Source organism: Sorex fumeus, unplaced genomic scaffold, assembly GCF_029834395.1.
Source record: "Sorex fumeus unplaced genomic scaffold, SorFum_2.1 ptg000122l, whole genome shotgun sequence".
In the NCBI taxonomy this organism is placed as follows: domain Eukaryota; kingdom Metazoa; phylum Chordata; class Mammalia; order Eulipotyphla; family Soricidae; genus Sorex; species Sorex fumeus.
Window position 1 is genome coordinate 50,936,351 of NW_026606179.1, and position 21,098 is coordinate 50,957,448.

Sequence of the window (21,098 nt, forward strand, 5' to 3'; positions counted from 1 at the left end):
ACTTTTCTTTTTCATTTAGTATTAGTTGGGCATCCACTTGTAGAATGGAAAGGACAATGCAGAAAGGAAATGGAAAGGAAAATGCAGAGTAGTGTCCCCCTTGTTCTGTTGGGCCATTTCCTGTACCTGAGGCCGGGCTTCACTTCTCCGTTTCCCACACAGACTTCTGAAGCAGCCCAGTGGTGTGTGATAATTCTTCCTCCTCGTTTCCTAAAACTTTTCCCTTATTGTTTCCACCCTGTGTTCCCCCAAAGGGAGGAAAAGAACAGAAGAAAGAGAGTCACTTATTCCTTTTGTAAAAAGCAAAGTTCTTTCCTAAAGTCATCAGATGGACCTTACCTGGAAATTAATATCTAATATCATATATGAAGAAATGCATTAATGTGTGTTAATACAGTATTTATTAAGTATTTCTAACTGTAAACTCACCTACTTAGTAGACAGAGTTTCAGGTTAAAGACTGGGGCATGTTCAGGCAATCAAAAACATTACTTTAAATGCCATTCACCTATTTTAAAGCCATGTTTTATTTAGCACTTTTTAGGCTAGGTAAAGTCTCTAGTGCCTGTTTATATCATCTATGCTCGCACATATTTTGTTACTAAAAATTATTGCATGGCAGGAGAGATTGAATTATTTATTCCTTTTATTTTTATATAAGTGGGAAAATCTCTAACCAAAAAATGATTAGACTTTCATCTTTCTCCTCCTAAGCATAAAGGTAACAAAGCTTTTTTCAGCTGATTATGCACTTAGCTAAGAAACCAAAATTAATTCTAAAAAAAATTTAAGCTGTGTGGAATCTGGACAAGATTATGCTCCTCCTAGCAAAACAGGTTTCACTATGAATGGTTTTGATGGATGAAAGTGTGACCAATTTTCAGAAAAGGTTATGATAGGTTCTTCTGGTTTTGTGAAAACCTCCAGATCTTCTTGTTTAACTTATGTGCATGTGGGTATATTTGTATGTCTTCAAAAACATGGAAGAATCTCTCCATATTTTTAATGCAAAATTATCTTGTAAGCTGCTATGCAAATTCTATTAAAGGCCCTACCTACTTAAAGATTTAGAAACATTTTTTGAAGCTTTCAGGGAAGACATATAGACTTAAGCACTTTTCTCTCCTTTTTTGTATTCAGTCTTGGACACTTGTGCTGAATTATGTTCTTAATACTTTCACCGGTTATAAGCTATTGATTGTATATAGTATTTAAACTATCCAAATATCCAGCATACATTTTTCTCTTCCTGCCACTCATTATTGACGCCATGAAATGCAATGACAAGTTAGAAAGCCAAAGGTCTTTTCTTTTTTTCATTCCTAATGAAGAAGTAAAACCATATTGCTTTGGTTAAATTCAAATATGCATGTAAAGAAAGGAGATATCTAAATTTGGTGTTCTCTTGAACTTTACATTGAATTTGACGACGTGGGGCTGGAGTGATAGCACAGCGGGTAGGACGTTTGCCTTGCACGTGGCCGACCCGGGTTCAATTCCCAGCATCCCATATGGTTCCCCGAGCATGGCCAGGAGTAATTCCTGAGTGCATGAACCAGGAGTAACCCCTATGCATTAACCATTGAATTTGATGAGTTCCTATTCATTCTTTTTATATTTCTCTATCAGGAATATTTTGTGCCAGCTGGTAATATAGTCTACCTTGAGTAGGGAAATCTCAGTCCAGTTGGAATAGAGAGTCATGCCTCTTTCCTTCTTGGGATGAAAGAAAGCAAAAGGCATTGCTGTCTCCTATTCTCTTTGTCCCTGTTTTAATTGCTTGGAAATCTTTAATTATTTTAACTTTCTATACACTGTCTTTGAAAATGGACATCAAGTCTGTTTGCTTTTTTAAAAGCTGTAACTTTCTCTGAGTGTGTACACACTTCATAGATGTGTAATGGTAGTTTTAAAGTTATGCTCTATACCAGAATTATGGGTTGTTGGTTTTGTTTTGTTTTTTTAAAGCAATATAGCTGTTTCTAGGGTATAGTAATACTAAGAACTTTGTGCTAGTAATAGACTGCTTAATTGAAACCCTTTCTCTAACAAATGTCTGGTAGATCAGTGATACAAGTTCGTCCCTCTAAAGGATAGAATTAAAGTTAAGTAAGTAAGGTACAATAAATAGGTACATAGAACGCACCTGATTTATTGTCTCTGGCACTGACTAAACTGCTAGCAGGAAAAATGGTTGTGTACTAACTCAAAAAAAATTTTTTTCCCCTTTTTGGACCACATCTGGCAGTGCTGGGGGCTGCCTTGGTCCCTGGAACTGAACCCGGGACTCCTTAAAAAAGGATGTGCTCCAGCCCCTCAAAAATGTCTTAACAAGATTCTTCTTTTGTTTTAAAACTGATGAACTGAGTCTCTTACCTCCTACTCTTCCTCCCCACTTGAGGGAACTGAGCCAAAGCATGTTCAAGTTTTACAAACAGATCAAGCACCGGGGACATAGTGCAGGGGTGCTGAGCTGCTTGCCTACATGTGGCCAACAGTGCCTCAAGTCCGCACCACAGTTTGTTTCCCCAGAGCACAGAGCCGGGTATGGTCTAAGCCTCCCTCACAAAAAAAAAAAAAAATCTACACTGATGATTACATAAATATGCTCTTTGCAAATAATTGTTATCTAATTACCTTTTGAAATTTCAATAACTTTTGACTCTTAAGGTAGATATTCAACAAATAATTACCTGGGAACTATAATTCTTGAATTCCTCCAGAATAGATGGGTTGAAAAGTGAAGGAAATTATAAATTCTTCACATTGTGAGACCCTGTTAGATTTCTAACTTCTGAGTCCTCTAACTACCTGACTCCGGTTTTTCTTTTGGGGGGGGGGAGGGCGGCTACCCCCAGCAGCGCTCAGGACTTACTCTTGACTCTGTGCTCAGGGATCACTCCTGGTAGGATCGGACCAAATGCAGTGCTGGGGAGTAAACCTATGTCGGGCACATGCAAGGAAAGCGCTGTCCCTGCTGTACTGTCGTTCCCTAACTCAGTGTTGTAGTACTCCAAGTCCTTCCTAATCCCTGCACTTAACTGTCCTTGGAACCTGACAGTTTTATCACCTCTTCCAGAATGATTGTCTCATGAAGAGTTACAAAGTTTCTTTGAGTGTCTAGAGAAATTTTCAAACTGCAAGATGAATTGGTTTGTAGATTCTTTCATCTAATAAGCATTTGTTAATGTGCAGTTCTTCACTGGCATGAATTCAAAAGAAAGTTCCTATCCTCGAGTTCCACATAATCCACTATATCTCAATCATACTCTCCTCTCTGTGTATGGGTGATTATGTGATTTACTGCTTTATATATACACATATGTATATATAAAGCAGTTATTTATATGCATATATATATATATATATTAACCAAAGTACATTTGCAGTTCTGCTCATTTGACAAAGTGAAAAATGTTTGAGAGGATGCTCAGTCTTTGATCCATGCCAACGTGAAAAAACTCCAAGCACCTTGAAGTAGGTCATTATTTTTGTATAGAAAATACTTGAACTTTTCCCAATGCATTAGACTTTAATTTGGGGAAGGAGAGTAGCATAGACTATTCTTAGTAAGATATATCACAACAAGAAAAGTTAAATTCTGTTGCCCAAGTAGATCAACAGGAAATTTTTTTAGAAGAAATGTTTCTTTTAACAATAAACAGCAAAATAAAATGTATATTTCATTCCCTCTTTTTATGGTTTTGATGGTGGGGGTGGGGGTGGGGGGGGTAGACTGGCGCTCTCTCTCTCTCTCAGACACACACACACACACACACACACACACACACACACACCCCGCCTCTCTCTTGTGATGGGGATCAAATCATGGGTGATACACATGCAAGGCATCCCTGGATTCTACCCTATATTTTAAAATTGTGCTGACTCATTTCCACACTTATCACCCTTTGACATCTCATTTGCTGAAAATCCTTAACACTTTCTAGAGAAACTTTCCACATAATGTTGATCAAAATGAAGATATTTTTTCCACCCTCCCTGTTCTTATGAAGATATCGTAAACTTCGCAAAATTCTTATTTCAGAATGCTCTTGCACTCAAACTCAGTTTTAAAATTCTTTTAAAAGACACCTAGAGAAAATAAGAGATGAACTGAAATGTCACATTTTTTCATAGAGGACTAGTCCCTGTCTTTCCAAATTGCTGTCCATTTATCGCCAGGGCCAAATTTTCAGATAAGATCCTTCAATGTATCTAGAAAATACCTGAGCTACCAGTAGTGGGACGGCAATGGAACGCCGTCACCTGATCTCTAGCCCCCTTATTTCGAATGTCTTTAAATCATGTGCATATATTATGCCATGCCTTCAGTTCCTTGGTCTTTGCTTTAAACCCGCTATTGGTTAGTTATTATTTGATATACTATTGAAGTATCATCACAGTATGTGTGTGCTTTGTAGACTGGAAGAAGGACGCTACGTCTGTCTGTCTTAGTCCTGTTCAAGCTCGTGTCAGTTCTGCTTTTTATTTTTTGTTTTGTAGACTAATAAACTGGGTTTGGCACAATCATCAATCTTAATATTATTCCTCACGCATTAGAAATACACCCTATTAAGAACCAGTTTAAAAGGCCAGCAAGATAGTGCAGTAGTTAAGATGCCTGCCTTGCACACACATGACCTTGGTTCGATCCCTGGTACCCTATATGGTGTGATCCCTGAGCACAGAGCCAAGAGTAATCCCAGAGCACAGTCAGGTGTAACCCAAAAACAGAACCAGTTTGATTTTCTTTTTCCCCTCCCGCATAGGTCTCCAGTGTTATGTTTACAATCTGTTGGAGGGATCCTCATGCTAGGACCTTGGTACCCAAAGAATCTATTTCATTTTGTATCAGTTTTAGAAAATGTGTCAAACCACTACCTATTAAAGTCTATTTTGGCTAATCTGTGCAAGCTCCAGTTATACCCACTTGTATGTGTTACATCCCACAAAACTTTTATTTTTGTTAAGCATGAAAGAAAAGGACTAGTACTTTTAAAATAAATTAAAAGTATAAATGTTATTGAGTTTTTTTCCCTTTTAGAACACTGTATCAAGTAAGACTTAAGTATTGTTTTAAATTTGTCTCAAATCTTATACCACCCGACCACCAAATCAAAACCCACAGCATAAGACAGGGCAGTATCTGCTTTCTTAATGATGACAAGCTTCATGTGTACGCTATAAATATAAATGCATAGACGATGCTTCCCCTTGAGTTGCACATCAACATATTGCATTGTATATTACAATGGACATTTGTAGCTTAAGGGTATTATATATGTATAAATATATACCTTTGTAACCTTTATACTGTAAATAAAAAATTGCTTTTAGACCGTATTTTTAATTTGTTTTTGTTTTGGAGCCATACCAAGTTGGTCACGTGGTTCCAGACTCAGGAATCACTCCTGGCGGGGCTTAGGGTGCAGGAATCAAACCTGGGTTGTCTGCATGCAAGGCAAGTACTCTTTGGCTGTACTATTACTCCTGCTCCTATATTTAAAAATTTTTGTTTCCTTTGGGGCCACATCAGGAAATTCTTAGGGCTTACTCTTGGATCTGCATTCACAAATCACTTTTGGCAGGGCTGAGGAGACCATATGAGTGTCAGGAGTGAAGCTTGGTTTGGCTGTAGTGCAGGATCAGCACCCTACTCCCTCTCTTCTCCCTATTTAAAATTTTTTTAATGTTAAAATTGTTTTACACTTATAGTAAAGTCTCAGGGAAACAGCTAGGGGCTGGAGAGGTAGAACAGTAAACAGGGCAACTGCCTTTCATGCTGCTGACCCAGCTTCTACCCCCAATACCCTACTTGGTCCTCCAACCTGCCAGGAGTGATCCCTGAGTGCAGAGCCAGATGTAAGTCCCAAGCACTATTGGTGTGACTCCCTCCCCAAGAAAATCAGAACAGTTAAAAAAAAAACCACTATAGGAGCTGGAGAGATAGTACAGGGGATAAGGTGCTTGCCTTGCATGTGGCTGACCCAGGTTTGATCCCCTATACTTCATATGGTCCCCTGGGCACCACCAGGAGTGATCCCTTAGCTTTCGCAGAACCAGGAGTGAACTCTGGATACCTCTTGATATGTGGCCCTCACACCAAAGCAAGCTCCTACACCTCCTTTACCCAATAAACATTTTCCCACATTTGTTCCATTTCCCTCTTGTCATTTTCTAACATGAATCTCTATCAGCCTTTATTTTTCCAGTGTGTTCCTCCTGCAAACACAAAGACACTCTCCTGGTATTCAACTGTACTGTGTTACCACCAAGAAATCAGCATTGGTACCACACTGCCCTCCATCCAGAGACCCTGTTCCTGTGGTACCTATCATTCCAACAATGCTTTCCTTTCTGCCATAGCATCTCTCAAGCACTACATATTGTGTGTGCTTTTGATGTCTTTCTAGTTTCTTCAGTCTGGAATAAATTGATCAAATTACTCAAGAGGACAGATGTGGAGCTGTCAGGAGTCCAGGAGCTCCTGCCTTCCAAGTGGCTGACCCCAGAACTGCATGATTTCATGAGCTCTGCAGGGAGTGACTCCCGAAGGCCAGACTTGCGCTCAGCATCACCAAGTGTGACCTGATTACCCCCTCCCATAAAAAGGGCAGCAGTCTTTATCTGAGGATGACTGTTCTAAATCTACCCAGTATCACCTGGACCAAACTTGGGCATGTGTTCTTGGCAGGAGTAACAGGAGAGATACCATGGCCTTTCTAGACTGTCATATCAGGAGATCCATGATGTCAACCCAGTCCATCATGTGGTGGGTTCAACTTAAAACATCTGGTCAAGTCAGTGTCTCCACTATTTTCCTCGATGTATTTTGTGGTGCTGAGGGTCAAATCCAGGTCTCGTGTATGTGAGGTGTGTTTTTTTTCTTATTATTTTTATTGTCATAGTACCAGTATTACTATTTTATACTTAGTACTGCTACAGCATGCTCATAACCAGAGTGCCATAATGCCGCCATCACTATCTCAGAGTTCCTCCCCACCTCTCTACACCACCACCCCCTTCACATCCTCAAGCTGTATCTCAGAGTTTGTTTCCACTGGACTCATCCAATCTCTTGCTTTGTTTTTTTACACACATCAGTGTGATGATTTGGTATTTGTCTTTTTCCTTTCTAAGTCACTTAGCATAATGCCTCAAATTTCATCCAAGTTGCCACAGATCACAAGATTTTATCTTTTCCCGTTGAGTGGTATTATATTTTGTATATGTTCTGTACTGTTGAGTCACATTCCCGATCCCTTCTGTTATATTTCATTAACATTTTTATAGGGAGAAATTCTAATATTTTGCCAATATCCAGTTCACCAAACCTCTCCCAACCAGCCTTAATATTCATGGACCACTCCTGCTTGTGTTAGCTATTCCACTGTGGTGGCTGCCAAAGGGTGACTATTATCCGTTCCGCCTTTATTAAGTTGGCCTTCTACCATAGGCAAGAACTGTCACATCTCTCTGCCACAATGTATTGATTAGTTGATTGATACTAGAGAATCATGAAACCCAGTTTCTTTGGTGAGGTTTAAGTCATGCTTATATATTTTGAACAAAATTGTTCTAGATTTGTTCAATGGGAGTTCCTTCAAATTGGTTACTGAGTTCTTCAATATGTCCCCTAATTTTTTTGTTTGGAGGTCACACCCAGCTCTCATCTAAGGAGAAAGTCAGTCTCCTTAATAATTATCTAGGGTTGGGTTCTCAGGGTGGGTACACTGTTTATTTTATTATTTGTGTGGGGGTTTGCTCCTTGTTCTGTACTCAGACTTACTCCTGACTGTGCTTAGGGATCATCCTGGAGGCTTGGGGAACCATACCGGGTGTCAGGGATCAAACTGGGGTCAACAGTGTGCAAGGCAAGTGCCTCAATCCCCGCACTCTCTCTCTCTGATCCCTTTATTAGCTATTGATTGTATTCATTCCCCCCGCAGCCAGAAAAGGTAGATATTCATTATTACTATATCCTATTAAATATCCGGAAACTGGGCTCAGAGAAAATGTACAAAGCTTAAGGCACTTGCCTAAGCATGTGAAGGTTAAGGCACTTGCCTAAGCATGTAGCTGTGACCACGACAAGGGTTCAAATCTGCAGCACTGCCAGGAATGACCCCTGAATATCGCCTGATGGAGGCAGCCACTCCTCAGCCCACGCCCCCAATAAAACACATCAGGAAGCTGTTTCTGGGAAGTCAGATTTACTGTGTAAATGGGTCCTTAGGCGCTCTTTTATTCTAAGCAGGAGTCCGAGGCTGGAGGTGGCGGTCCCAGCCCCGACTCCGGTCCCGCCCCAGCCCCGCTGGACTTCCGCCCGGCCCCGCCCCTGCGTCCCGCCGACCCCGGCACGCCCCCTGCCCCGGCGCACACTCGGCTCGGCCCCGCCCCGCCCCCTCCCGGGCTCCCGCCCCGCCTCGCGACCCGCGGCCCCGCCCCCTCCCGGCCCCGTCTTCCTCTTCCGCTCGCACACGACCCGGGCGCCGGCCCCGGTCCCGGCCGCGGCCCTTCTCCCGCCGCCAAGCTATCCGGGCCGGCCGGTGGCCGCCGGTGGCCGCGCCTGCAGTTCCCGCCGCCGCCGCCTGGGGCAGCCGCCCGGCTCGCGGCGCCCGACCGCTCTGGGCCGCGCTCCTCGCTCGCCCTCCGCCTCGGCTCCGCCTGCGACCCGCCGGGTTCCCGCGGCCGGACGCTGCACCGCGGCTCCCCGGGGCCGGAGAGCGAGGCCGCCAGCAGCGCCGCGGGCTGGGGGACGGACCCAGGAGATGAAATGACAACGTCAACCCTCCAGGTAGCTCGGCGCGGCGCGGCGCGGCCCGGCCGGCGGACGCGAGGGAGCGCGGCGGGGCCTGCGGGCGGGCGGGCGGGCGGGCGGCGACCTCCGCCCGGGCAGCCTCCGCCCGCCCCGGCGTCCGCGGGCTCCGGGGGCTGCAGCCGGCGGCCGCGCTCGGGGGCTCCGGGGACTCCGGGGGGCCCGGGGCCCCTCTCCGCCGAGGGCTGGCACCGCCTGGATGCCGGACCGAGCCTCCCGCAGGTGCTGCCCGGGCTGCCTGCCGGGACGCAGACTCGCGCGGGCCGCACACCTGGGTTTTGGGTCTCGGTTCCGCCGCTCGCGAGCATGTGACCTTGGGCCAGGTCCCCTGGTCTTGAAATCTCGGGGATCCTGGCCGTGGAATGGGGTAACAGCTCTCTGTAGCTTTTTTGTGTGTGTGTGACAGTGGCTCGACACTGTTGTCCGTGCCCAAGTCAGTACCTTTTCAATGTTGAAAGGTAAAGTACCTGGGGGGTTTCGTGGAGGAAGGCGCGTTTTGTCTCAAGCGGTCTAAAGGTGAGGTGCATTTAGATTCCTACCCCAGGTGGGAAAAAAAAATCAGAGACGGGGTTGGAAGAAATTGGGAGTCCTGGGGTAGGAATTAGCTGGAATCCAAAGCTATGCAGTGGAACCAGCAGAGCTTATGGCTTGTTGACATCAGCCAGATGTGCAAATGTGACGTGCAGATCCCAGCTGCTGGTACAGGTTTCTGTGTGATCTACTAGTTAAAGATGCTTTAGGAGGGGCCCGAGAAAAAGTGCAGGCGGCCAAGCACCTTGCCCTGAATCAGCTGACCCGGGTCGATTCCTGTCATCCCTTATGGCCTCCCAGGCACGCAGGAGTGATCCCTGAGCACAGCCAGGTTTGGTTCAAAAAACAGACCAAACAATTGATGCTTTTTAGGGAATAAAAAAACATTATATGTGTGCTATATATTTGTATTAGGTAGCTAGCTCAAAGGACTAGTACACATGCTTTGAATGTGGCAAGCCCAGGTTTGATCCCCAACTCTGCATGTCCCCCAGCACTCACCATACAGCCCTCCCATTTAAAATATAATTCAGTGCCTTCAGTTTTGTTTTTATTCAGGTTTTTTTTTTTTTTTTTTTTTGCTTTTTGGGTCACACCCGGCAATGCACAGGGGTTACTCCTGGCTCATACACTCAGGAATTACTCCTGGCGGTGCTCAGGGGACCATATGGGATGCTGGGAATAGAACCCGGGTCGGCCACATGCAAGGCAAACGTCCTCCCCACTGTGCTATCACTCCAGCCCCTTATTCAGTTTTTATTCAGATTTGTGCAGTTTTCTGCCAGTCCGTCTTCACTCATCGCCCCAAGCAAAAACCCCACATCCTGTAACTCTCACCTGCTCATCTTGCCATCCCACTCAACTATGGGCAACAAGTTGGTTCCTTTCGTTGTTGTTGTTGTTTGGGACACACACGGTGATACTCAGGGGTTACTCCTGACTCTGCACTTAGGAATTACTTCTGATGGTGCACAGAGTGCAAAGTTGGATGCTGGGGATCCAACCCTGGGCCTGCCGTGTGCCAGGCAAGTGCCCTACCTCCTATACTAGCTCTCCAATTTAAAATCTTTCTGTGCCCATGAGTTTGTCTGGTCTGGGCCTTTAAGAGAAACAGAATCCCGGTGATAGGCTTCTTTGCAGCTGGCTCCTTTCACTTAATGGGTAGGTTTTGGCATGTTTAAATGTCTGAAAGAAGGTTCTTTTCTTATTTTTTTTCTTTTTGGGTCACACCCGGCGTTGCATAGGGGTTACTCCTGGCTCATGCACTCAGGAATTACTCCTGGTGGTGCTCGGGGGACCACATGGGATGCTGGGAATCGAATCTGGGTCAGCCGCATGCAAGGCAAACACCCTACCTGCTGTGCTATGGCTCCAGTCCAAGAAAGTTCTTGTCTTAGCACAGAGAATAGCATAAAATTCACTTTTCCAGGTTTGTAAGAAACTGTTATTGGTACATATCCTTCCTTGCTTGTTCACTTCTGTGTTAGCCAGTCCTTCTCCGGAACTCCAAAGGCCAAGTTCAGTCTTGCCACTGTACGACCAGCAATGCTTAAAGTATTGGATGCAAGTTTTGAAAAAGTTCCACATCTTCCATGCTCCTTTTTCCTTTGTTTCCTGGGACCTGTACTCAGGTGTTTGGAGGCTACTCCTGGTTCTGTTCAGGGGATCAGCGGTGCCGAGGATTGAACTGGGGTCTCTGGCTTGCAGGAATCGTGCTCAACCCTTGAGCCATCTCACAGGCCCCTTGCTCTTGTATTTTTGTTGTTTCTGTTATTTTTCATCTTCAGCATTTCCCGTATGCGTTCCTAGAGATGCATTAGGGCTGTCAGTTTTCTTTCTCACCTCACCTTCTTGTTAATAGAAAACGATTCTTCTCCCGCTGAAACGAAGGCTTCTTGGGTGTGAAAAACTTTATACGTTGCCGGAAAGATCTAAGGTGCTCTGAGTGTCTGGAAGGAGGGAGGGGTGCCCCTGCTTTGCCATGTGGGTGCCAAGCTGGCCTGGGGTATAGCTGTTCCGGGCCCCATCTTTCAAACAGGGGGACCTACACTAGAAGGCAGAGGGAATGAAAGTCCAAGAATAGGAGTGTTGGTTCTGCAGCCACAGGAGAAGGGGCAGGCACAGGAGCACCCCCTGCCGGTCTTCTGAAGAGCTGTCGGGGGGGGGGGGGGGGGGGGGGGCGGGAGTGGGCAGGGGCGGGGTCAGGAGACTGGCAGAAAGTGGCTTGCACTCAGGCCTTCCTCCTCGCCGCCCTGCCGTCTGGCCTCCCCTACCTCAGTTGGGTCACTTTGGAAAACCAGCTGAGTCTTTTCCTGCCCCTGAGAAAGGGCTGCGCAGAGGGCCGGGGCCTGCCAGCTACCGGTTGGGAGGCTTTTTCTCTTTCCGGTCTCAGGCTGGCTCCGTGCAAGGAGGGAAAATTGGGGTAACACATTGGGAGCTGGCAAGCTCCCGTTTCTAAAGCTGGCTTGAAGGCAGGTGTTGGGCTGCCTGAGGGGCAGCAGTTCAGCCTAGCGGACGGACCTCAGGGGACATTCGCGAAGGGTCCATCCGTTGCAGAGTGCCGAGGACTTTCCGGGGCATAGGTCCAGGGCAGCCCTTGTCTCTCGGGAGCTACGATAATGGTGACCAGCGCCCTGGCCTCAGTGGCAGGGAATTGGCTTCAGGGACCCTGGCTTGGGCAACTAGAAGGACGTCGAGAGCTCCCTAAGTCTGTCTTGGGAATCTCAGGTGGAAGGAGACTTTCCACTGGTCAACTCCCACTGGCCCTCCAAGTCAGGTGGCATTTCCGTGTTCCGATGGGCACCACGTTGCCAGGCTCAGCCCAGAGGCTGGGGCCAGGGGCTGCTTTGCACCGTTGTAACGTGGCTGTCTCAGAGCTCCCTTTCAGGCCCTTTCCAGATGGTGCTGGAGAAGTAGGCCAGCATAGCGCTCTGTGACTGGCACCTCTCGGGCCTGGCGTGCCTCTCATCGGCATCCTCCAGGCCGCGTGACCCCCGGGGCTCTGAGCATCTCTAGAAGCTCTGAGCTCTTCGCTCTGCCTCTCCAGAAAGCCATTGATCTGGTGACGAAAGCCACGGAAGAGGATAAAGCCAAGAACTACGAGGAGGCGCTCCGGCTCTACCAGCATGCCGTGGAGTATTTCCTTCATGCGATCAAGTGTGAGTCGCACACGCGGGGCCCGGGCCTCGTGCCCCCGAGAGGAGGAGGGGCAGGGGCTGACTTGGCCCTCTCCCGTTCCCCGTCTGCAGATGAGGCGCACAGTGACAAGGCCAAGGAGAGCATCCGAGCCAAGTGCATGCAGTACCTAGACCGGGCCGAGAAGCTCAAGGATTATTTACGGAGCAAAGAGAAGCATGGCAAGAAGCCGGTCAAGGAGAACCAGAGCGAGAGCAAGGGGTGAGTCTGCCTCCCGCCCTGTCGCCAGCGCCTGGGCACCTGCCTTTGGGGTTTCCGCTCAGCGTCTCGACAGTGCCACCCGCTGCCTTCCTGCAGCACTTTCCAGAACACTTCTTATCTTATTGGCGCTGCGAAGACGCCCGTGGGCAAGGCGGGGAGCCAGTGTGGCAGGATAAGCCAAGGACGCCTCCGATGCTCGGGCAGAACCCAGCCCCGCCACTTGCTTGCTGTGGCCTTGGGCCCCCGCCCCCCAACCCTGGTGCCCCACTGCCAGGTCCTCGGGCTCCTCAGGTGGAGAGGCACATTCCCCCCGAGTGTTGCTCGAAGGAGCAGATGTGGGAGTGCCGACTGGGCCAGCTGCTGGCCTCACACTCACCTTCCCCTCACCAGAGGAGGAGACAAACTAGGAGATTCCGAGGCTGCCAAGGGTGCCAAGCTGGTCCTTAATGGAGCCTGCCTTCCGCCCCCCCCCCCCCTTCCAATTTCAAGCCAGCGTCTGTAACCTCTCACCCAGGGGCTGTGCTGCCCCCCCATGCCCGAGTCCCCCACAAAGACTTTGTCCACGGGTACCCAGGGCTGGGCAGGAGACCCGTGGAGTGGGAAAGAGGCTTTGCCCCTGGGTGGGGAGGATTCCCAGAGTGAAAGAGACGCCCCAAGGAAGCGGGGGTGGCCAGCCCCTGCCATGGGATCCCAGGGACCCCAGGAGGGCAGTGAGGGCCTTGCCCTTCGCTGCTCCCACAGACTTTGGTGGCGCTTCCCGCCTCCTGCATCTCAGCCTCTCACTGTCGGCCTGAGTCTGCTGCTGGCCCGGCTGCCCCGGGGTCTGGCCAAAGTGCCCCTGCCCTGCAGAGGGCCACAGGGCCCTAACCCACCGGTAAGGTTAACCCAGAGACGAGAGCACCTACACGGGCCCGAGACCAGGAGTCCCTCCCTGCCCTCCGCTCCAGCTTCTCATCCTCATCTCTGCCTCCTTTCCCAGCAGCGATAGTGACAGCGAAGGGGACAATCCGGAGAAAAAGAAGTTGCAAGAACAACTGATGGGTAAGAGACCCGAGGCCACAGCCATGGCAGGGGCCGTGTGAGGGTCCCGGGGGGTCCGCTCGGGTGTGGTGATCGGATCCCGAGTCCAGGCCCCGCCTGCCTCCCGCAGGAGCCGTGGTGATGGAGAAGCCCAACATCCGGTGGAATGACGTGGCCGGGCTGGAGGGGGCCAAGGAGGCCCTCAAAGAAGCTGTCATCCTGCCCATCAAATTCCCACACCTGTTCACAGGTGAGAGCCCAGCGTGGGAAGGCTGGGGGGCGGCTCCCCTTGAGCAGGATGAGGCCTGGCCACAGCACGCGCCGATGCTCCTCGGCTGACCCTGTCAGTGGGGTCACGGGGCCAGGAGTCTGCTGTCAGTGTCACAGGGTGTGACCCTGAGGCGGGTGTGGCCGACCTTCTGGGCGAGGTGCTCATTCTGTGGCTCCCGGGGTGGTGGGGGTCAGGGGCGGGGGGTGGGGAGACGGGACTGACGCCCCCTGCTGTCACTGCCCCCATTATTTTACCCCCGCAGGCAAGCGGACCCCATGGCGTGGGATACTGCTCTTTGGACCCCCCGGCACAGGGAAGTCCTACCTGGCCAAAGCAGTGGCGACAGAGGCCAACAACTCCACATTCTTCTCCGTGTCCTCCTCGGACCTGATGTCCAAGTGGCTGGGGGAGAGCGAGAAGTGAGTCGGCCCCAGCTGGAGCCGCCACCTCTATAAAGGCTGTGGAGGGATACGGCTGGCACGTCAGCTCACTGGGTGGGACACTGACCGAGGCCAGTGACTACCAGGAGGGGACTTGGCCGGGTCAGGGCGCAGGCTCTGCGTGAGGCTTAGGTCCCCGCTGCCATGGAGAGCATGGCCGGGGGCACCAGACTGGCCATGTCTGGGTACCAGGTGTGGACCCTGTAGTGACTCCCACTGTGACATTGTGGCAGAGCTGGCACGGATGCTGACACCCAGGCTTGCTCTTCCTCTTGCTCCAGTGCTGCCCTGGTCACTGTCCTCTTCCGGCAGGGGAGCGGGGTGGCGGGGCCCCTGGCACGTGGAGTCCAGAATCCACCTGCGTGTCTCCCTCACAGACTGGTCAAGAACCTCTTCGAGCTAGCTCGGCAGCACAAGCCGTCCATCATCTTCATCGACGAGGTGGACTCCCTCTGCGGCTCCCGCAACGAGAACGAGAGCGAGGCGGCGCGGAGGATCAAGACAGAATTCTTGGTCCAGATGCAAGGTACATGCTGCCTGCAGCCGGCCGGAACCTCGTCTCTTGCTGTGCCGGACCCAAGTGTCCTGTCAGTAAGGGGACTCTGTCTCAGGTTCCTGGGGCCTTCCAGGGCGGGCAGGCTCGAAGGGGCGCAGGGACGACTCCCCGTGAGGACTCTAGAGCCGAGGTCCTGCCCCGCCGGCTCTCACTGTGTCCCTGTGCCTGCAGGTGTGGGGAATAACAACGATGGGACTCTGGTCCTTGGTGCCACCAACATCCCCTGGGTGCTGGACTCTGCCATCAGGAGGAGGTGAGCCTGCCCAGGGGGCTGGGCCCTTCTCCAGCCGCGTCCACTGCCGTGCTGCAACCTGGCCCCTTTTCTCTCGGCCCCCCCGGTGTCTGCCCACGAGCAGAGCCCTCTGGGGAGCCTTTTCTGGGGGACCCCACGCCCATTGTCATCCACTCTCAGGGCCCGCCCTGCGCTTGGCTCTCTAGGTTTGAAAAGCGGATTTATATCCCGTTGCCCGAGGAAGCTGCCCGCGCCCAGATGTTCCGGCTCCACCTGGGGAGCACCCCCCACAACCTCACCGAAGCCAACATCCAACTGCTGGCCCGGAAGACGGAAGGGTACTCGGGCGCCGACATCAGCGTCATTGTGCGGGACTCGCTCATGCAGCCCGTCAGGAAAGTGCAGTCGGCTACGCACTTCAAAAAGGTGAGGGGGGCGGCGAGGGAGCCTTGTTCCATCCCCAGCACTGCATATGGTCCCCCGAGCACAGCCAGGAGTGGAATGGTAATCCCTGAGCGCCGCCAGTGTGGCCCCATAGAACAACAGCAACAATGCGGAATCAGACTTAAAGAGAATTTTAAAGAAGGTGAGTGGGCTGCCCTGCTCTCTGGCTGGCTCCTGATGCAGGTTCTGCAGCCTCTCTGGGAGCCAAAGGCAGTTGCAGTTGCAGAGTGAGCCCCGGTTCTCCTGTCTGCACAGTTCCCCTTTGTCCTTTGTTCAGCACCTTCTGTGGGCCCTGTCAACAAAGACATTCTTCTTTGTTTTTTTTTTTTGGGCGGGGGGGGGTTGGTTCTTTGGGTCATGCCTGGCAATGCTTAGAGGTTACTCCTGACTCTGTGCTCGGGAATTACTCCTGGCGGTGCTGAGGGGACCCTTTAGGATGCTGGGGATTGAACCCTGGTCGGCCTCATGCCAAGTAAACTGTGGCCCTGCAGAGACATTCTTGGCTATAGCCCAGATCCCCGCGCTCTGGGTCAAACTGCAGGGGAGAGGCAGAGCTGCCGGCTGAGCTGCTTGTGTGCGGGTTCACCACCAGGAGCGCCCCTAGCCCCCGAGTCCCGTAAAGAGCTGGGAGTGGCTCCTGAGCAGACACAGGGCCTTCTTAGAGCTTCTTAGAGCGCCATGCCTGGGTGGGGTTCCAGTCAGGAGCTGCGGGAGAGAGGGAAAGGAGTCTTGGAGATGATTGTTGTTCCCAGGGGAAGAACCTTCAGGTGGAAAAGGTGTCTGGTTTGGGGCCGCACCAAGTGGTGCTCAGAACGTTGTGTGGCGGGGTGGGTTGAACTAGGCTCCTGCCTACAGACTGCACGGTAACCTTCGGGCCACCTCTCCAGCCCCCAGAAACACCTTGCTTATGTCACTGCTTTCATAGGAAGATTTGATATGGAGTTGAGGGGTGGTGGCAGGGCACTTTGGGCCCCACGCCTTCTGGAGAACAGTTGCCGAACAGGGGATCTAGCACAGCGGGGAGGGCACAGCTAACCTGGGTTTGATCCCTGGCAACCTGTATGGTCCCCCAGACCCCACCAGGAGGTATCCCTGAGTGCAGAGCCAGGAGTAAGCCCCGAGCATGCTGAGTGTGGCCCGAAAAATCAGGAGCAGCTGACCACAAACCTCTGCCATCAGACTTGCAGCCACTCTGACCTCAGCCCGAGTCTCGACAGCGCCCCCTCCCTCCTCAGGTGGTGACCCAGAACCCCAGCCCGGGTTCACAGCCCGCCAGCACCTTCTCCTCAGGCCTCAGAGTCGAGGTCCCGTCCCCGCACACCCAGGGGCGATGGCCGACACACCTGTGTGGTTTCAGGTGTGTGGCCCCTCCCGTACCAACCCCGGCATGACCATCGATGACCTGCTGACCCCTTGCTCGCCAGGGGACCCAGGGGCCATCGAGATGACCTGGATGGATGTCCCTGGTGACAAACTCTTAGAGCCTGTGGTCTGCATGGTAAGTAGCCAGCAGGGACAGAGAACAGCTCAGAGCCTTGGGGCCAGGTCGTGGAATGCACATAAGTTTCCCTGCCCTGGGTGACTGGGGGCCCATGGGGCTGGCAGTGTCCTTCAGGGACGGGCCTTCAGTGTCAACCAGCAGAGTCTGTCTGGACTGTGCCCTGCAGCCTGTGCCTGCCCCAGACCTGAGGTGGGCGCACAGCAGTGAGCACTACAGAAGGCAGTACACCACTGTGTGGACCAGCTGATTTTGAGGGTGGGGTGGAGGGCGGAAGCCTGGTGGCATGGGGTTCGGGGTGCACGGCTCCTGCCTCAGCAGTGCCTTTGTGTCTCGGCAGTCGGACATGCTCCGGTCCTTGGCCACCACCCGGCCCACCGTGAATGCCGATGATCTCCTGAAAGTGAAGAAATTCTCAGAGGACTTTGGCCAGGAGAGTTAGAAATCCTTTCCACGAGGGTGATGGTGAAGGTGGGAGATTGGAATGAATCCACGTCAGTCCCCATGTCGGCGGCCAGCCAGGGCTCCAGGGCTTGTCATAGTCCCGCAGTGGCCGCACTGACGTCTGGCCGCCGGCGGGGAGTAGACGAAGGTCGCCCCGGGCCCACGTGTGAGCACATGGGGCCCACGTGGACACTGGCCCTTCCACGCGTCCTCTCCTCTCCGGGATGCTCACCAACTCCTGCCCTGCCCCCTTTGTGTTTTGTTTTTTTTCTTTCTTTTTCTTTTTTCAACCTTTTACGTTCCCTTAAATTAATGCTGCTTGGATTTTCGTCATGTTTATAAATAAAGTTGAAATGGCCCAGAGGCGCGAGGGGGTGGGAGCCGCAGTGCTGCGGGGTGCTTGCCCGGCCCCGCCACATCCCCTCCCCCAAGTGCGGCCCCGGGAGTGACTGATGCAGGCCTGGCCCTGCCGCCCAGCCCGGCCGGCCGCTGGCACCCTCCGCCGTGGCCCCAGCTGTGGCCTCCCTATAGGTCAAACCTGGTGCCGGCAGGGCAGAAGCAGAGTGTGAGAGCAGCCGGGCCGGGTCTCGCCTGCCTTTTCTTCCCTCAGAATGTGAGAACGCGGAATCCGACCACCGCTCCTGGGGCCCTGCCCTGGAAATGGGCTAATAAATCCTCTTCCTGTGAGCGATGGCCTCCGCCTCTGATTGGGACCTTCTGCAGGCCGCTCGGCTTCTCTCTCTCTGCCTTCTGCACTGAGCTGGCCGTGAACGGAGTCTCCCCAGCCACTGTTCCCACCCTGCTCCCAGGCGAGTGCGGGAGCCCTCAGGAAGCGTGGCTGGGGGTGCTTCAAGGACCTGTTCTTGCTTCCTCTCAGCCTCCACATCTGAGACTGTAGGCTGGAGCTGGTGGGTCAGACTTGGTCGGCAGCTGTTTCGTTTAGTTGTCTGCCAACATTTTATTATTGGGAGGTTGGAAGGGAGGGAGGGAATTAGAACCCGACCACCAGGGATTACTCCTGGGGGGTGCCAGGGATCAGACCAGGGCTGGCCGATGTCAGGAAGGTGCTTTACCCCTGTACGTGCCTTACCCATCACATGATCACATGGAGGTGATGGCTCAGATTGGAATACGCCTGGCATGCTGGAGCCCAGAGTTTGAACACCAGCACCGTACAGGACCAAGCACACAGCCAGGCCTACCCCCCTAGCCAGGCACTAAGAGTTCAGGTCCTGGCTCTCAGGAGACTTAGCCACGCTGTCCCCATGAGGTTGCCTGCTGAGAGGGCGAGCCTCGACGTGTCCTTCGCAGTGCCTGTCCATCCCCCGTGGCCATTTGAATTCCGACTCCTGACCGAGTTCGGCGCTCCCGGGCTGGAGCTGGCAGCCTTGCGAGCGAGCAGCCAGGCCACCACGGACAGTCCCAGCACCTCTCTCTCTTCCGCACATGGCAGCTGGGCACTCCGGCCGCTGCACCGACTACTTTGGTCAGGTTAACCATGCGCTGTTTCGTAGAGCTGGTTAGGAGCAGGTATTGAGCCCAGCCAACTCTCCAGAGTTCCTGATGGCTTAGGCCCACAGCCCCTTCTCAGTGCTAGAGGGAGTCTGCCGCCCTTCATTTTGTTTCGGTGGGGATGGGGGATCATACCCAGTGATGCTCGGGGATAACTCCTGGCTTTGGTTTTTTTTTTTTTTTTTTTTTTTGATTTTTGGGTCACACCCGGCAATGCACAGGTGTTACCCCTGGCCGGTGCTCAGGGGAACTCCTGGCTTTGTACTCAGGAATGACTCCCAGTGGTGGTTCAGACCCAGATCAGCCATATGCAACACCAGTGCCCTACTTGCTGTCCTTCTATACTGTTATCCAGCACCCTGCCACCTTTAAGCCTGCTTCTTCACGGGCTCACAGAAAGTTTGGGGTTGCTGTGGTGTTCTCTTCAGCTTCGCCTTGGCTTTCCCAGATGCCCTGCCATTCATAAGGATCCTTCTCAAGACGAGTGACAGTGTATGGATGCCAGTCATCCAGAGCTGCAGCAACCCCATCTAAACCACGGATGCGGGGACATGTCTCCCTAAGAGCTAATTCCCACGCCCACCTCTTCCCCACCAGCATTCCTAAATTTGCCTGCTATATCGTTTGCTGGGGAGAGGACTTCTGAGGCCTCTGTCAGTTCAGGATACTGTCTGCCTGGGATGGAAGAGGTTTTCCTTACTGGAAATGTAAGAATGTATTCTTTCTGGACTGGAATGTCTTGGGCTACTTAGCCAAATCCAGTAACTTCTGTGGGTGTGGCCTTAACAGTGACCTCATGCAAACAAGTGGCGCAGGCACAGGCTTTCTGGCGTCCACTTGGCATTCCAGGCCTCAGGACACCGAAATGCTCGAGATACACTACTTGTCTGCTTTACAAGGGCACCCTTGGAGGAAACTTGGAAGAAGCTTCTGGACCTTGTTAATTGAATTCTAGTTTTCCTAAGGATCCATGTTTTTAGGTAAACAAGAGCTTTGTACAGACTTCCCCAGGGAGTCAGTCTGTACTCACCCCTGTAATGCTGCGCCCTATTTCTTTTCCAAGCTTAACGCAGAGAGCCTGTTCGCTTTTGCATGGCCTTGTAAGGCCCCCCGGATTGGCCTGGTTGGTGCAGAAGCTCGTACTTGCTCTCTTTGAATCACCTGCAAAACTTTGAAAATTTCTAATGTCTTTCTAGTCTTCCTAATATGGTTGAGGGTCACACCAACCATGACTTGTTTCAGAATAATCTGAGGGGCTGGAGAAATGGGGGAGGCATTTGCCTTGTACCCTGCACTGACCCCAGTTCATTATCAGGCACCAGGTATGATTCCCCCACCACCCTCTCCGCCCACAGTACAGAATCTCTTAGGGCTAGTGCTCAGTGGAGCACTGAGCAAGCCAGGCTCCATCTGCAGCATGCATGGACCCCTGAGCAACTCTGGGAGCAACCCCCCAAAGGAAAAAAGAATATTCTGAGCATGCTGTTCAGTCCTCAGTGCAGTTAAACCTGTTCAGATCATTCCACTTTGCAACTTTGAGAAGCACTGGGGGAACCATGTCAGGAACCCTGGTCCCTAATTGGTATTTATTCTGGGGCTGCTCCTCAGTGCTGTTCACCAACCTGTGCGAGGGATTGAAACCCAGGTTTCCTGCATACAAAGCATGTGTTCTGGGGAGGACCCTCAAACAAAACCAAACATGTTTACTCACCCCTGCATAAAGCTCTGACAGTGGCCAAGAGATAGTTCACGGGCTGGACAAGTGCTCTGTATGCCGGAAGCTCCGCTTGATCCCTGGCACCACATGGTGTCGAATGCCAGGAGTGATCCCTGAACTGGGAGTAGCCCCCAAGAAGACCGGGTATACCCCACACTAAAAAAACAAGTTATGACTGCATCTTGTTTTTGTGCCACAACCCATGGTGCTCAGGGG

General features: G+C 51.5%; 1 protein-coding gene across 2 annotated transcripts; it reads left to right on the forward strand.

Annotated features, from left to right (window-relative positions):
- Window positions 1-8,525: 8,525 nt before the first annotated feature.
- VPS4A (vacuolar protein sorting 4 homolog A) lies at window positions 8,526-18,016 on the forward strand. 2 transcript variants are annotated; one of them, XM_056137269.1, is made up of 11 exons: window positions 8,526-8,800; window positions 12,399-12,510; window positions 12,601-12,748; window positions 13,731-13,789; window positions 13,899-14,018; window positions 14,302-14,458; window positions 14,857-15,005; window positions 15,207-15,288; window positions 15,474-15,693; window positions 17,069-17,209; window positions 17,550-18,016. In XM_056137269.1, the coding sequence occupies exons 1-11, from the start codon at window positions 8,780-8,782 to the stop codon at window positions 17,649-17,651; spliced, it is 1,311 nt and encodes a 436-aa protein (XP_055993244.1). In that variant the 5' UTR covers window positions 8,526-8,779; the 3' UTR covers window positions 17,652-18,016. The 2 variants fall into 2 exon arrangements, with proteins under 2 accessions (XP_055993244.1, XP_055993243.1); XM_056137268.1 differs by having other exon boundaries at window positions 8,527-8,800; window positions 13,728-13,789.
- Window positions 18,017-21,098: the final 3,082 nt, after the last annotated feature.